General features: G+C 41.1%; 1 protein-coding gene across 1 annotated transcript; it reads right to left on the bottom strand.

Moving 5' to 3' along the window:
* Window positions 1-1,396: 1,396 nt before the first annotated feature.
* nsfl1c (NSFL1 (p97) cofactor (p47)) lies at window positions 1,397-16,360 on the bottom strand. Its single transcript, XM_049580351.1, has 9 exons — window positions 16,223-16,360; window positions 15,344-15,444; window positions 14,851-14,928; window positions 11,839-12,004; window positions 11,509-11,604; window positions 10,735-10,844; window positions 9,705-9,842; window positions 6,607-6,777; window positions 1,397-2,632 (listed from the first exon to the last, which is right to left on the bottom strand). The coding sequence occupies exons 1-9, from the start codon at window positions 16,322-16,324 to the stop codon at window positions 2,470-2,472; spliced, it is 1,125 nt and encodes a 374-aa protein (XP_049436308.1). The 5' UTR covers window positions 16,325-16,360; the 3' UTR covers window positions 1,397-2,469.
* Window positions 16,361-16,919: the final 559 nt, after the last annotated feature.

Here is a 16,919-nt window from a genome sequence, read left to right on the forward strand (position 1 = left end):
AACAGATGATCATTTTATATAGCCTCTACAGGCATCTGTCACTTCAAATAAATAAATCTTTGACTCATTCCAGAATTTTAATTAATAGGCTAATATCTATCTGAAATAGTACAGGTAAATTTCTTATACAAGCTTCTTTAAAGGTATATTATGGAGGTTTTTCCTAAAAAACAATGTATAGACTCATCCAGAAGTATCAATCATCAATTATGACCCACTTTAAGTGTGTGGCGGTATCTGCAGAGACTCATATTATACTCTTATTTTGTTATGTTCGGGACATTTCTAAGCGCAGCACACAAGTGAGGTTGGCACTTTATTAAAAGTGAGCAGGTGCCAGGCTGTAAGCAGCACACATGGAAGAGGACGCTAAGGAAATCCCAAACACAGTGCTGAAAACAGCAAATATATCCAAGAGAAACACAAATCAGAGTGAATCTGGTGTTGGCTTTGACTTTAACTGGTGATATTGTTAACAAACTGTAACTGACAATTCCTGCAAAGTATAACTTTAAACAGCGCTTATACAGTCCTACTTTTTACTGAGACTGTTTTTTGACTCAGAAGTCAAAGTGTGGGACGATTCTGAGGGACAGTCCAGATGAAACAGCATGAAGAGAGCATCTAGCGTCAGTATCGTGACATACATCTGAGTGAAACAGGACAGGCGGGTGAGATATAACTTTAAGAGGAGTTTGATTTGAGCGTTGAGAAGTGGGTGGGTCATAGTAATGCCTGTCAGTGAGAGAGAGACAAAGTCAATTGTATGCTCCCTGTAACGTTAGTTGCTGAAGCAGTGCACTGTATAAAGCCTTTATCATAATCTGGAGATGTCACAGATATCCCTTTCCTCAAAATAAATTCAGTATTTCAGGTAAACAATGACACATTGACGTAGCACGCTGTTGCTAGCTAGCTAATGAATGAATCTTAGCTCTGTGTGGCTGAAGTTGCAGATTGATAGTGGGTTGATGTCATGACATTATTGGCTGAATTGGCCGGTACAAGCTTATGTAAGCACGTCATACTTTGTTTTACAGGAAGTAAATATGATTGGATTTTGATGTAAGAAAATGAAAAGGTTAATAATTTTTTGTCACATTATGTTAAATAGGTGAAAAATGAGTGGGGACGTGATCTGAAGAGGTTAACAGTATAGACACAGAAACCCACCGCACAAAGTCAGCATTTCTGAAACGTGGCTTCTGCTCCAAGTGATCTGGTTAGTGTAGTTTACTGACACCGAAACATTTGGACAGAACATCCATATAGCATTTAGGAAACAATCCAAAAAAGTTGCCACTGCCACTAGATTTCCTGTTTGTCACTTTATGAAAGTGCCAAATATCCCTTTTCCCACCTATAATAATAATGAAAAAAATCACAGGACGATAAATTCTTTATACATCAACCATAAAATGGATTTATTTTACCAGAGGTCCAAACATATTTCTGTGTTGCCCCAGGATGCATAGAAGATGTCAGTGTGTCAGGAATTCAACTTCCACTTCTACAAACCAGTGTTTACAATCTATGTTCTTTAGCTCAACCATTGGTTTGACAATAAAGCCTTGTGTAACTCTTTTTCATGTTACACAATATCAAAATGCCACTGTCTAACTGGGACAATCCTACAGTCTGTAAAGGAAAAGAAAGAAATAGAGGGGGGAAAAGGCAGTTTAAAAAAATAATTCCATCTTCATTTGAACAAAGGGATGGGGGTGCTTCTGGAGGTGAATGAAGGAGCGTAAGGCTACTGGTAGAGGTTGGTTGGAGAAAAATCCCCTCTGTTTTGTTACACTGTTACACTTCTCTCTCCGAAAATAATATGTGGAGAGAAATGGAAACTTGTTCAAAACCACATTATTGACATGTACTTTTACCTTAACAAGACAAGTATTCCTTATGTGGTTCTGGTTTGTGCTGTTGAGACAGAATCAAACCTGGAGTCTGCTGCTGCGTGGATGTGGTGAGGCCCCAGCACTTGATAGTAAACATTGCTGAAGAGCTAAATAAAGGTTAATAGAAGAGGAAACGTGAGGAGCAAGTTAAAGGAAATAAGAGCTGGGTTTAGTGAACAAACTGCTCTGCAGAAAGCTGGACTGCTGCTGTATTCTTGGGTTAAACCATCTACTGCTGTCAGGTAAACACATCCCCATCAAAACCACAATTCAATCAGCATGTGTAGGCTTTCCAACAGCTCTTAAATGAACTCTGTTTCATTCTGGAAGATTTTAAGTTTCCCCCTCGCAACTGCCCGTCACAGACCACAGAGGGGGGACGTTGAGAGTGGGGGTCTGGGGAGCAGAATATTATGTTTCACTTTAGAAAAACAATAAATCAGAAATTAGAAGTCCATACATAAGTCTGTGTTTTCTCCTCTCTCAGAAGGGGCAGCAGGTTTCTCAGAGCTGCAGTTACTCAGCCACACCACCAGGGGGGCGGGGAGGGGTGCCGTTACTCTCCCCCTCATTGTAGCCGCTGGACGATGACAGCGTTGAGGAGGTTGGCCTGCTCCAGGGTCTGGCTCTCGTCCGACAGCTCCTTGTTGGGGAAGGTGGTCATGAGCACAAACTCTCTGGCAGCCATGGCGGGCCGAGCCTCCACCACGAATTGGCGTAGGTCTGACACCCTGAGGGACACGACAACACATTGTGACAGGAAATACAGGTTTTACTTATGTTTGTGTGACAGGATGAAATGTGGTCGACATTAGCTAATCCAAACAACAATAACAACCTGGGGGGTTGGTTTTCTTAAAACTTATGGCTGGTGGCAGCATGCGAGGTCCAATAAACACTAAAGTCTGTCAGTGCGTAAGTGTTGATGTTACACCTTTAACTGGAGTGAGTGATGTTGTAAGTGTTGGTCTTTCCCCATTAGCAGTTGCTCTTTTGAAATAATTAACCACCGACAGGCTGACACTCCTGTGTTACTATATTACACATTTTCACACAGTGTGGCATGCTAACATGATTCAGCGGGTTACTTTTACTGTAACCACTGTAATGTTAGCATAAAAGCATGAGGGAATTTGCAAGATAGCTAGCTAATTAGCCAGCTGTTGTCAAAATGCCAGATTTGGACAGAGGAAAAAGAAGATCACCTAATCAATTTGTCTGAGGAACAGCCATGTCCGTACAACACAAGCCTTAAAATTAATACGTAACCAAACTGATTATTGTGTTACAATGTCGGTATGGTACCTTTGGAACCGAAAGTACCCTTCAGATATGGTACCTAGACCCTAGCGTTTTCTTTTTTTATAACTTAAATTTTTATTAAGTTTTCACATGCATATAGACAAAACAATACAGCAAACAAGGTACAAATTAAAATAACAATAGTAATAACACTAAAACTGTCTGGAGATGAGCCACTATTGAGTCCACTGTTCCATTTGGCATTTGTTCAGTTGGTGTCACGTCTCATATAAATGTTCCATTTTTCCCAATTCTTTTCACATACATTCTCTTTGACTCTCAAAAGGTATGCCAATTTTTAGACCCTAGCATTTTCACTGCAAACAGTACCCTTAAATGTGTTCGGGGTTGTTGTCACTCACTGCTCCATCCAGCTCTCACTGTATTTCCTCATTACCGGTGACACAGATGAAGTCTGCGCCTTGTTTATTGTCCACACAACGATGCTGCACACTGACATTTTCAGAACAAAATTAAACAGGGTGCAGTGAGAGTCTCTCTCCATGGGTTATTTAAAAATAGCGAGTTTGTGCATTTAGTCCGTCACAGGCAAGCACAGGGTTTAGTGTTGCGTTGGTCCGACGCTACGCGACCCTTTTTTTGTTTTTGTCCGAATGAGGATTAGAATATATGCCGTTCACACAACCCGGCCGAAACGTTTAAAGATCCACTCATTACTAAAAGTGTATGTCATATAAAAACTAAAGTAATGGTCAAAGTTGTAATATAGAACATTTAAGGTGTGTTGATTGAGTCACGTCGTCAGCTCATGCATTGAGTAACATTACAAGTTAATGTTCCACCTTAAAAATCCCAGCAGTCGGCCTGGTGGATTAAGTTATTAATTAATTATTAAGTTATTCACTCTAACTCCGACTGCTGCAAGAGGCAGCAAAACATCCTTATATTTTATAGTTACAGTCTACTAATTAAACTCTCCACAATAAAACCAGCCACAGCTCAGCCCTGAGCAGAGTGACTGTCCTCTACTGACCAATCAGACTGCAGTGTCCACAGCTCCACCTTTTAGTACCAGATCTGTGTGCTCGGAACCCCAAGAGAGGGGGGACCGAAAATGGTAACGTTTAGGAACGGTTCCATCGGTATTATCCACAACTTTTCGCAGTGAAACAGAAACGGGAAAAAAAGCACACCGAACTGAACCGTACCCTACCGTACCGCTCAGTGGAAACGGGGCTTATGTGGTCATGGTTTTAAGGTACCTTCATTGCATCCATTAATTCAGTCAATTAAATTGTGTGTCACAGCATCTGCTGCAACTGCTGATCATACTGGTAAGTGGGCCAAACTATGAAAACAAACTTACTGTTGTTTTGTAACACTAGCATACACCTGTCCCTTTCACCTCACACAGTATCTCTGCCTCAAGCTCTCTCTATGATCACTTATTTTGTGGTTCAACATAGCTGATTTCACTATGGTGCTGCTGCTGTTGTGTCAATAAGCAGCTTGCTCGCTTTGCTGTGGTTAAATACAGGTTCAGCTAAACCTGAACTTGCTGCAGCTGTGTGCTAAAATGCACCTGACTGCTATGTCAAAACTGACACAGGTTCAGAACTGCAGCAAAACTGGACGAATGTTCACTCACAAACCTTTAATTAAGGAAATTATTAAAGATTTCACCTCCTGTGATTTTCCTGAGCGGCAGCCTCTAATCACTACCTGCTGAGGAGAGAATTCAGAAATAGCATAGACACTATAAAGAGTGTGAGGGGTTTTTTTTTTCTAGATGTATTTTTGATTTTCAATAAATAAATAAAATGTCTCCACAATAACAGCTCTGTCTCCTTACAATTGCCACATGCACCACATGTCCTCCTTTCATGTATAATACATGTGGTGCATCTGTTGATGTTTAGTTCAATATCTGTGCCTTTTCAATCAAACTAACCATTTGATTTAACATTTTAAGCACTTGGCGACAGATCTATGAGGCACTTTGAGTTCAATAATTGGGAAACCCATGTAGTCAGACCAGAGGTTGCGCTAGACTTTTTCGTCGCCGGTCATTTTGACCGACAGGGTTGTAAAAATCGGGTCATAGTCTATTTTTACCGGTCATTTTAATTTTCGTTTTTAAATGATAATAAAGATATTCAAAGACATTTAGTTTTCATTTGTTCGTTTTTAATAAATCCAACAAGCAAGTTATAAAGTGTGCATTAATAAGGACATGAACGAAAAGATGAACAGACATCCACACACCGCAGTGCTTCAGTTCGGCGACTGGTCTACGCGCAAGCCACGAGCACTTCTGTCAAGCTGGATAGAGCGGATCATACCAAACAGGAACTTGGACACAGAAAAGACGAGAGAATCCGGCCAATTTTCAAAATAAAATAACAACAGCATGCACTGAGGAACGTGAGGGAATACCATGTTTACAATTTAAAATAACACAACAGTGCATAATCGAACACATTTTTCAATACCATAATCACTTCATTACAATTTTAATTTTGTGTCACCGAGCCTACAGACTACATAAATAAAATTGTCACAATATGCAACAATATGCCCTATTCATTCAGTGTTAATCCAACACGCTCAATACATGGACATTCAATGACAAATTGTCATTAACTTATTACGTTATAAAAACCGATTAAAATATGGACTTACCCATGTTTAAAATGACCTGTTTAAGTGAAAAAACGAGTACTGACGGGGACAGACAAGTGGAGTCGATGTTTAACCAGCGCAGAGAGCGCAGGAGAAATGTGCTGCCTGCGGCACTAACGCATCTGGTGTGTCCAGGCCGTTATGTTAACAAAGAGCATGGATTGTTTTTTTTAAAGTCTATATTTTGCTTTACAAAAACGTGAAAAAGCAGCTGTGACCAAGCTATCATGAGATGAGTAGCATTGTAAGCATAATTAATAGCGATATACTTTAGTTTGTCTGTGTGTTTTTGTATGCAAGCGGGTCTGCTGCGGTCTGCTGACGGTCCAAAATGGCGGCGGTAGGACGAAACCACGGGGGAATTTGTTGCTATGAGGCGTTCTATTGAGCTTCGCCTCTTGGTATCCATGCTCTTTGATGTTAACAACGCTACATGAAACAGATGAATGACTTTTTCTCTGCAGTGTGAAAACGGCAGCCACTTAAACCACTGACTGTGCACTCCGCCGCCAAGTGGGCAGGGGTGGTAATTGCAACCGGTCAAATGACCGACGGCGTTCAGATTTTCCGGTCATTGTTGTAAAAAAAAGGGTCAATGACTGAGAATATCCGGTTAACGTGACCCCTGAGTCAGACACACACGTAGGTCTGCGGTCTTAAATAGGCCAGTAAACTTTTCCACAGACCTGCAAAAACTGTAGCTGTTTATTCTAGGTTTGTGTACATGCCAACTTCAAGTTGAAAAGAGCTCATCAATCACCTGTGGGTATAGTTGAACCTTTGGACCAGCCTGCTGCCATCGGCCAGTCGGATCTGAATGTTAGTGACGGGCTGGGAGGAGTCGAGGGTCACTGAGGCGCTGGCTTGAGCCTCGTTGGCAGCCTGGTCCTGCTGGGAGGTGGCTGGTGCTGAAATTAACTCTGGGGTGGCACTAGGGGAGAAAGAGGATAAAAAAAAAAGATGGGAAATTATTCAGGCTTGATACTTTGTCAAACTGCACCCCTTGTTTTAAAAGCACTTGGTAACCTTGTTTTGAAAAGTGCTTTGTAGGTCCAATATGCATATGTTTAACATTATTAGGAGACATTTAATTCTTTAATTTATTTGGAAAAAGTAATTGTGAATTAAAGAGATATGTGGTTTTACTGGACAATGTCAAATGTTTTTGCAGAATACAATATCAGTGACCCAGAGAAGCAGCAGGAAATGGATGGATGGATTAAGCAATGTAAGAGAATCAATTCAATGAAGAATAAATTGAAAACTTGGCCATTATTTGATGGTGAGCTTCCTTCCCTTTGTAGCCAGCAGCATTGACAGTGTTAGCTAAAGATACAATGATGTTGGCTGAAATTCTAGAAAACAATGTATTGAACAGCCTCCTGTAGCAAAACTGACTGTTTAAACAATCCCATTTTTAGTTTACAGATGTGTAAGGGCCCTGACACGCCAAGCCAGCAATTAGCTATTGTTTAATATCAGGCCATCATGAATGACTGTTGACGAAGTTTTAGCAGTGTGTCCCACACCATTGGCACATGTTGGCTATTTTTCGGCCGAATTAACGTCGGAGACGGCGGAGCCCATTGGTGAGAGAAATCACACTGATTGGTGAGAAAAGCAAACAGCCAAAGTCAAGAGGGAGTGGATCGAAACAAACCTGTTATGTTTGGAAAATTGTTTTTTTAGCTACTGAGCTCTTTAGCAGAAACTGTTCATGATGGTGTTGTTTTTGCTTTAACAAACATTAACAACACAGCTGGATGTTGGCTGTGTTGTTAATGTGCTAACTGGCTAACTAGCATCCTAAATCCGTCCTGTCAATCTTCCGGTTTCCCTTTGATGGATACAGACTACTGCCACCTTTTGGTGTGGAGAGTTATTTCCTCTCATGCAGGTGCAGTGTGTGCATGCTAGTTGGCTGTTGCCTTTGTGGCGTGTTCAAGCAGTACTTTTTGGCTGAGACCCAGGCAACGTGAGGCAATGCAACTGCCAGACTTTGTCACTACTAGTTCTTAGATGTTGGTTTGGTGTGCCTGGGCCTTGACACGACAGACACTACAGCAGGCAAGAGAAAATATTCAAGACTGTAAATGAATTGTAAGACACCAAATTTGTATTCCTTCTAAATATTAAATATTTTATTCTAACAACTGTGACAAATTTGTTAATTGGATGGTGACTGTATGGAACTTACAGTTTGTGTCATTTTAAGCATTTTGCTTTTTGGAGGGTTACTATAAAAGGCATACTTTGTCAACTGTCAACCAGTTTTGTATCATTATGCGTGTAGTATATGTAAATGAACTGTAGTAAACTTCAATTTAATAGCGCACAGATCTCCCTGCTCATCTCTCAGCTCAAACATGTCATCTGGCAGATTTTCGCTGGCTCTAGGGCTGTTACTCAAACTACACATTGTACTTCCTTGTTTATATGCCCGCTGCCACCACAGACACGAGAGTATAGATGCGGACCAAGAGACAGAGCCACTCTCTCTCTCCATCTCAAACTCAGACCAAACTCTGATCAAACTGTCAAACTAGACATAGTGTTAAATATGAACCAAGATTCTGTTGGTTTGCTTACTTCCATTTGATTTAGTTGAGGGGTGGTGTCTGGGTAGAGCATGCAGGAGGCAGGAGATGACACGTATTACACCACTGTCACGCAGCTTGTTCGGAATTTGGTCATAAACTACAGAAACTCTTGCTTTTCCTTAAAGTTGTGTGACGATTTTGGCTTCGGCCCTTACCAACAGAAGTTGAATCTCGTCTTTTCTACAGTTAGACACTATTATTGCTGCTGTCATGTAAAAGAGCCTTCGTCTTCACGCAGGCCACATGACAAAAATGTCATCAACACACTCACTCACTGTGATTTTTTTGGATCATTACCTGCTCTATTTACACATGGGCTCAAATGGACATTACACAAATTTGTACAAGGGAGCTGGCAGTGTAAAGATCGTTTAATGTCCAGTCCGACTAATTGGGACATTTGTATTATCAGATACAGCTCCTCCAGGTAATGGCTAGATAATGACAGGCTTGCAGTGCATGTGAGAAAGGGGTTGTAGTTTAGTGCATTGTAACACAGGAAGAATCTGTGCACCATGCTGTTTCCTGTATTGTGTAAACGGAGACTGAAAAAACTGAGATCAAACAGTAAAACTAAGCAGTGCTTATCAAATATAAACTGAGATTCTGGTACTGCGTTGCCCATTTCTCCCCTAAAATGTTTTCACAAACATATTTTAGCTTACCATTTAACTGCAATACAAGACTGGCTGGCTGCCGTATTGTTTTCAGACAGTCATACCAACTCGCATTATGTCACCCACCAGCAAAGCCTTTATTGGTCTGGTGAAGCACAGTGCATCCTGGTAGTTGTAGGTTTTCTACCTCTTGGGCAAAAGTGAATGCCACAGTCCTTTTTTCTGTTTTGTCTGGTCATGTAGCACCAAGTACTTGCAACTTTCTACTGCATAGACAGACCGGTTTTATGAAAAGACCATCTTTCCAGTAGTAAAATGCTTCTCTGGGTGTTGTTAAAATCCCCAGATCTCACTTTGAAAGTGTCAGAGACAACTCTGTCCTTGAGGTTTAAATGTGCTCCAAAAGTGCCACATTACTAATTAGAAACCAGTCATTTATCTGGAATGAGCCCGAGCAGCAGTCAATAGCCAGACAAATGATGATTCATTCCCACGCAGGACAAGTACGACTGGTTTACCAGCTTTCATTTAGACCTTGCATTGATTCAGCTGCTGCTTTTTGATCAGTAATGTTGTGCTGAAGAAAAACAAAACAGAAACCATGTTAAATTTAAAACAACAAGACTGCTCATCAATCTCACCTTCCCAACTTCTGTCCTTCACCTCCAAAGGCCTTGAAGGCCACTTTGGGTTTGGAGAAGTCCTCGTCCCTGTGGTCCTCCATGTCTAGGTTGACTTGGCCCCCTCGAGACCGCTGTCTCAGCTCAAGGGGAATCTCCCTGCAGGGCGATAATCAACAGGTGAACCGGGGAAATTTAGCTGTCCACATGTGTCACCCCAACTACGTTTGTCTGATGATATACTGTCATTAAAACACCAGCAATAAATAATATTACTATCATTTTGAGACCATTTTATGCCATTAATATAATGGTAATATATAAACACAACAATGCAAGTACATCCTTTCTAAGAGCAATTAACTTTTAATTCGTAGGAGCAAAGAGGCACTAGAACACTAATATGAAAAAAATGTAACATGTTTTTTCAAGACTAATAAGCACTAGCTAAAATACACAAGAAAGTTTATAAAAACGATGGTATTTCTATAGGAGTAGTCCAAAATCAGTCAGTTTGAGACTTTGTGATAAATTGGCATAGCCAGGAATGGAAGGCCTGGGAACTGGGTATTTGCTGGTGAGCTTACGGAGAGGAGGATTAAGTTGTTGGAGGGTAAAACTACAAATGACAGACTTTTTGGCTTGTTGCCAGGGGTTGGCAAGCTAACTACCATCAGACCTTTGCCTTTTCAACTCCAAAAGCACAGCTGCAGGCTACCAGTAAGCTACACTGTGTCATCTTTCAAGTGTTTATTTATGTATTTTTTTCCAACTTGCACATGTGAGTGAGTGTTGAGAGAAATAAAAAGGGAGAATCTCAGCACTCAAGTCTTACAGTGGCTGGGAAAACCCTCCTGTTTACTCTTGCATCAGGTTGGTAACATTCTCATGTCAACAAACACACATGTAAACACAATGGGCAAAATCGAGGTCAGCAAAAGGATCAAGGTCATGTACATATGATAAATAAACATTAAGGACACAGTGTTGTCTAATGGACCTCTGATGAATCTATACGTAAATTATAATAAGTTAAACAGAATATTCTCACCCCCTTCTGATTGCCTCAAGGAAATTGGCATTTCCAGGATCGTTGTAGTTTCTGAGCTCACCATTATCAAGACTGAAACCTGTCTTCCACAGCTTCAGCACCACGTGTACCTAACACACACAAACACACATTTCTTGTGAAGGCAGTCATTCTTCAATATGGATGTTTTTCCCCTTCAATTAGTCCTGGTAAAAACTGAATGAATTCATATCTTCTACTAAAACTTTTCTTGATGTTTGGTATGTACCAGGTCTGTGCTGGTATGAATCGGGTTTGTACAGACACTGCTTCAAGGAAAAAGCTACAGCTTGGCACTTGCTCGCTTACTTTACTTCAACTCAATACCAGCACATCCAGTTAGCATGTCCTGCTCCCTTGTGGGCTGAAAGATGCACAGGAATACTACTAGATAACCTGAAAAAATTGATATATGAATACATTAAGAGTTCCAAAACCGGTATATACCAAGGCGACATACTGGACAGAAGGTCATATATGACTTGACAATATAAAGAACAGCACACAGTCTGTGGCTGCTTGAACTGCCACATCTCATTAATACAGTAGAATTCCTCGTGTGTACAGAAATACACATTTGTTTAAGTTAAATGCCCTGACTCACCATAGTGACCTCGAAGAATTAGCAGAGAATCAGGGTAACTGATCACTTGCTCTATTGGCTGAGGAGCCACACAGAGTGCTTGACTAGTATCAGTGATGCCAGAAACAAAGCAAGAACTGTTAAAAACAGGAAACATTATGATCTGTACTTACATCCTGATGGCTTTTGGAAGCATGCCTCTCCCCAGCCACATAGGCTGACTCCTCCTCAGGAGCTGCGCCTAGTCTGTAGCCTCCACCAACAAAGGCCTAAAAACAAATGAGAGACAACAGAATCACCAAGAGGAGGATGAATTACAAATACAAAAAGGTGATGAAATTGCTGCCCCAGATGTTTGAGCAACAACAATTTAATCAATATAGACACCCCAGACCAAAACTGATAAAGGCAAAAAATAAAAAATAAAAAAAAAAAAAAATTGTGCCAATTCAGACGGTGACCAAAAAAGGACCATGGTATTGTTCTTGGGAGTGTCATCTTACCTTGGCTTTGCTGGGCTCTCCTGGCCCTCTGCCAGCCCGGTCCAGAGGCACAGCCCCATGTTCCTTTGCCCCTTTGAACAAATCCTCCACCACTTCGTTGGTGCTCTTTTTCTTGGGAGGCCCAACAATCTGCTGCCCGCTGCGCTCTGATCCCCCCGCAAAAAACCTGGCAGGGTGTAAATAAAGATCATAAGTAGATCAGCAGAGACAAAAGGAACAACCCAGTAAGGTGCAACAATCTAAACACAACGTAACAACTAAAAGTTCACTAAATGTCATACTGAGTGAGATGGGCCAAATAAAGTCTAGGGTGTGATAAATAGTTTGAGGGAATGTAAGATGGTGCAATGAATGTTTTGCAAATCATAGCGCTACAATGTAAATAAACGTGCAAGAAGAGACATGTCATCAACTTGTATCATCTCTCATGTTCATGAAGATCTGGCAAAACAATAAACAAGCTCTGGCCACATAGTGCTGGCATTCTATGCATCAGAAAAAGAAAAAACAAGAAGATTGTAAAGCCATTTGGGGCCAGGGAATAAACTGCAATGCAAATGAAATGCAGATTGTGCAGAGTGAGTTAGAAGTAAGGATTTAAGCAGTAGCATTAGGGTGCAGTCACACAAGCAAAACCAGTGAATATTTGACTCCCGTTCACTTCCATTCAGTGCCCTGCCCACATTCAACATGAATATCGCCTCGGCAGGCAATGGCCACTCACCTACATTTGCTCATGTGTGACCATGCCCTTTAGTTAGTTCACCAGTGTATTCTGGATCATTTCATGTTATATTCTGATTGGCTGGTTTGTAAATGTGGGTTGAAATAGCAGTCCCATCCTGGATTTTAGGTCCTAGATTTTGGACTTATTTTGCCACAGGTCACTGAAACACTAAATCAGCAGTGAGTAGACTGACTTTCAGTATGATCTCTGACCACCATTTTTAAATAACCAAATATTTCAACATGTTTCTATCACAACTGTCATCTGTCATCAAAGACAGCTAACAATCACAGCGCAAAACGATGTGTAGTCAGGACAGGATCCCCTCTCCTTTGCTCTTATTTATGCACTCTTACAGCTTACAATTAGCTGGTGGTCTATGAAATCTGTCTCAAGTGTCTGTGACAGTCTAGCTCATTCCACTGTATGAACTGTAATCACTCTAAAGAGCAATTACTACGTAACTATGTGCTTTGAGGTGTCCCTTTTTGGCTAAGATTTATAAGATTATTGGCAGGTGCAAACTTTATATCATCATATATACACAGCGGTTAGGTAAGTAGCTCTGTAGCTACATCAGAGGTGACATGTGCCTTCTCAAAATCGTAACTATACCTTGGGGCTCCAGCAACTATGACGTCACTATGTGCGAACTGCAAAAACTGTGACTGGTTGGATTGACTACTTGTATTTTGTCCAGTAAGTTTCTGGTGCTGGTAGAGATTATGAATAAAACAAAGAAAGTTTTAAAAAAGTGTCATTTATCTTCTACTTTTCAGTAAAACACATCTAGCAAAGCCATGTCCATTGTAAATCTTCTGTTCATTGCAACTGCCATGGTCTCATATATTATGTATGATTAATAACTGCTGACCTTTAAACATTTGCTCTGCATCTCAAAGTGAAGAAAAAAATGGAGAGACGTGTACTGTTGTGAGACGTAATCGACACATGTCACGTACAACACATCCATCTAGTAATGCAATAGTGATATCAACAGAAGAAATCTGACACTAAACTATAAATCAAATAGCCTATACATACACCATAGTTATCTATGGCATGAGTCCTATTAACCCATTGCGTCAACCATAAACCCAGCTTTAGCAACACTCAGTAGTTTGTAGCCTGTAGAGCATGAATGCTTTGACATTTATCGAACAAACCACATACACCATGAAGCTAATCAACAATAAAATCACAAGCTCACACTTTGTTGCACCCCATTAAGATTTCTAAAGTGCAACATGTCTACTGCACTTCAAAAGAATAACACTGGCACATTGTTGTATATGTGCAAGGTGTCCACATTACATTAACACTGTTCCAAGTATTGTATACAGAGCACAGTTAGAGGCATCAGGAAAACAACAACATGAACAGACTTGAAAATTGCCTGAGCAACATACTGCACAACAATAAGCATGAACCTTGCATTTGGTTTTGTCAAGATTTCTGTTATCAATTCATTGTGCCCCATGTCAAGTATTTCACTATCAGTGCTACTTTTAAATACTTTGCAGACTGCCAGTGAGCTGGCAGGAGGAGTTCTTAAACCACACAAAGAGATAATGCCTCAAAACTACACACATCAGGTGAAAACCAATAAATATTAAAGCCATCATGCACTACAAAACAGAAATGGGGGAATATGAATTATGTGTAACATTTTAATTGACCCTAGATGACACATGTACTGTTCTTCAGTTCAGCTTGCTTACTCACTGCAATAATAACAGGATGTTATCAACCCAGCACAGTCCCTTAACAACCAGTCCACAGCGCTGCCCCGGCAGCAGAATCTGTTGATGCTGCAGAAAAGCACAAGCTACCGGCTCGTAGTGAATGAGGTGAGACCAAAAATAGTTTGGTGCATTCTGGAATCACCCCGCTAGGTGTGACTTTCTACCATCCAAACACTCAGCTCAGACACACAGCCATGTCTGCAGCCTTGAACAACTGTCACAACCATTTAAGAAGATGAGGAAAAACCTCCAAGGGCTACCATTACAGCACGCGATCAACTGTGCACACATAAATCCCCCTCAAGTGTCCTTGAGCATGACAATCAACCAGGCCCATGATCGATTTCTTTATAAGTGACCTAACCCTGATAAATGATTTTCTTGAGAAACATCTTCTGTATGGTTATTAACTCAATCATTGCAGAAAAAAGCTGGGTGGCTCCTGAATACAATTTTAAAGATCACCTCATTTCTTCAGCTGGTATGGTAAAAGTGAGGGACACATTCACGTCAGATAGATAAACTGGTAATTAAACTTACCTTTGACCTTCCTCCTCATCACTCTCCTCCTCTGCCTCATGCATCAGATCTCTGAAGGAGGTCACTCTGGGCTGAGTGCTGATGATAAAGAAGAAAAATATAGGGTTTTTGCTCCGATTATTATGCTATAAAATTAAAGCACTGAAATGGGAGTCTTTAAAGGGATAGTTCAGGTACTTATCCAAAGTAAATGTATTACGTACAGTATATGTCTGTCTGTATGAATGCAGTTTGGAGAAAGGGCAGGAGTGCTGAAACAGAAGCGAAGCAAAATAGTCCTGCCTGTCTCTTCAAACTGGGGACGTACTGACTGCCATCTATTGTAGGTAATATATTGATGATAGATAAGTATCTCATACAACCCAAATTCAAATAAGCCTAACTATTCCTTTAAACTGTACTGCTGTGAACACAACTGCATATAATTATGGGCTGTTGAACGTAGCGCTGCGGCTTATAGGTGTGCCAAGCAGTGGCAGGCTGTAAACATTACCTGGGCCCAGCAGACCTGGACACTGAGGAACCTCCCTCAGGTTGAGGAAGCGTCACTATGTCGTCGTCAGCTCCATCCTCAAAGAAACTGGCGAGTGCAAGCTGGAAGGAGGCAAAATTAATGTTACAAAGAACTCCTGACAGACGGCTACTCAACCACAACTATCTAATGTGTTACTCATGACCCGTCAGACAACATCTCAGTTAAGAGCTATGTCACTAATCTCTGTGTGTCTGGGGTTGCTGTGTTTTTCCGTGAGAAATCCCCATTTATTACCCGGCTGGCGGATGTATTGACTCTTTCTCTCTTGTAACAGTGGAAACACTATTCGAGTGGGAAAACACAGAATATAACACTCACTCAGTTTCTGTTTCATTGTGCATTTGACTCCACAAACTAGAGTGTGTAGGAGTTCGTCTTTGTTTTCCTGACCACAAACATTATACCCTAACGGGACAACTGATGGTTAACGTTAGCTTCAGGAGCTAACGTTAACCAACCATATTTACACATTTCACTATCATTAATCTGACGTTACATCGATACAGGCTAACGCTAGCTAGCACGGCTGAATGGACTGACGGCAAACTAGCTTTAGCCAAAACTTACTGGCAACCTGCTTGGTAATGACACAGGGGGAATGGACCGCTTGGTGAATGTGGCTGAGCCAGCAAACTAACTGTACAACAGCCCTGCTGTTTGGTGACAGAGCGCAGTCAGGCCATTGTCAAAGGGTGACTTGCACAAATTACCGGCAACACAGGCTAACGTTAGCCGGCAAGCTACTCGGCTCACACATGTCATGTCACCGCTGTTTCTTTTTAATTTCCCGCCGCGCAATCCACCGCAACTCAATGGGAAAACGGAGAAAAGGCGTACCTGCAAATTCCAGCCGGCGGACTCCAGGAAAAACCGGGCCCTCTCCTCGTCCACATCAGTAACAGCGACGAACTCCCTCACAGACTCATCTTGGCTCGCCATTTTGATTTGCTCCTTCAGCTACTTGTCCGTCTCCACCTGGGGAAACAAGCAAAAGATGATGGTTCCTACCTGGTTTCAAACCAGGGACCGCAACGACACAGACAAAGACGCGCTTCTTTGAATGAACAGGCTAACTTCCAGTTTAATGCGTGATTTTTTTTTAACATTGTATGGGGCTGTTTTAATCTTAATGTCTACGGTCAGTTTCATTCTGATAATCACAGTGTGCTATGCTGTAACTACTATTATCATATTAACCAGGAGATGGCAGTCTAGCCACGGGTTACACAATAGTACATACATCATACACTCTACAGTTTGCAACAAAGGGCTTGTAATGACTCAGGGATCATAGAGTAAGACATGTCAGTATGTTTGAGTGCTTATGACTTTATGATACTTGTTTTTCTGTGTGTTTTGTATAAGCTGAAGTTGTGTAAAATGGGACAAATGCAGTTTTACATCTTGGGCTCTTTAAATATTAGCAGCCAGTCACCAAACATTATATTGTTACTACAATGGTTTTTAGGCTGCCAGGTAGGGGTGTAAATATAAACAATGCAGGCAGTACAATTGCACTGGGGCCCCTGGAGTG

This window comes from Epinephelus fuscoguttatus, linkage group LG7 (assembly GCF_011397635.1).
Source record: "Epinephelus fuscoguttatus linkage group LG7, E.fuscoguttatus.final_Chr_v1".
Lineage (NCBI taxonomy): Eukaryota > Metazoa > Chordata > Actinopteri > Perciformes > Serranidae > Epinephelus > Epinephelus fuscoguttatus.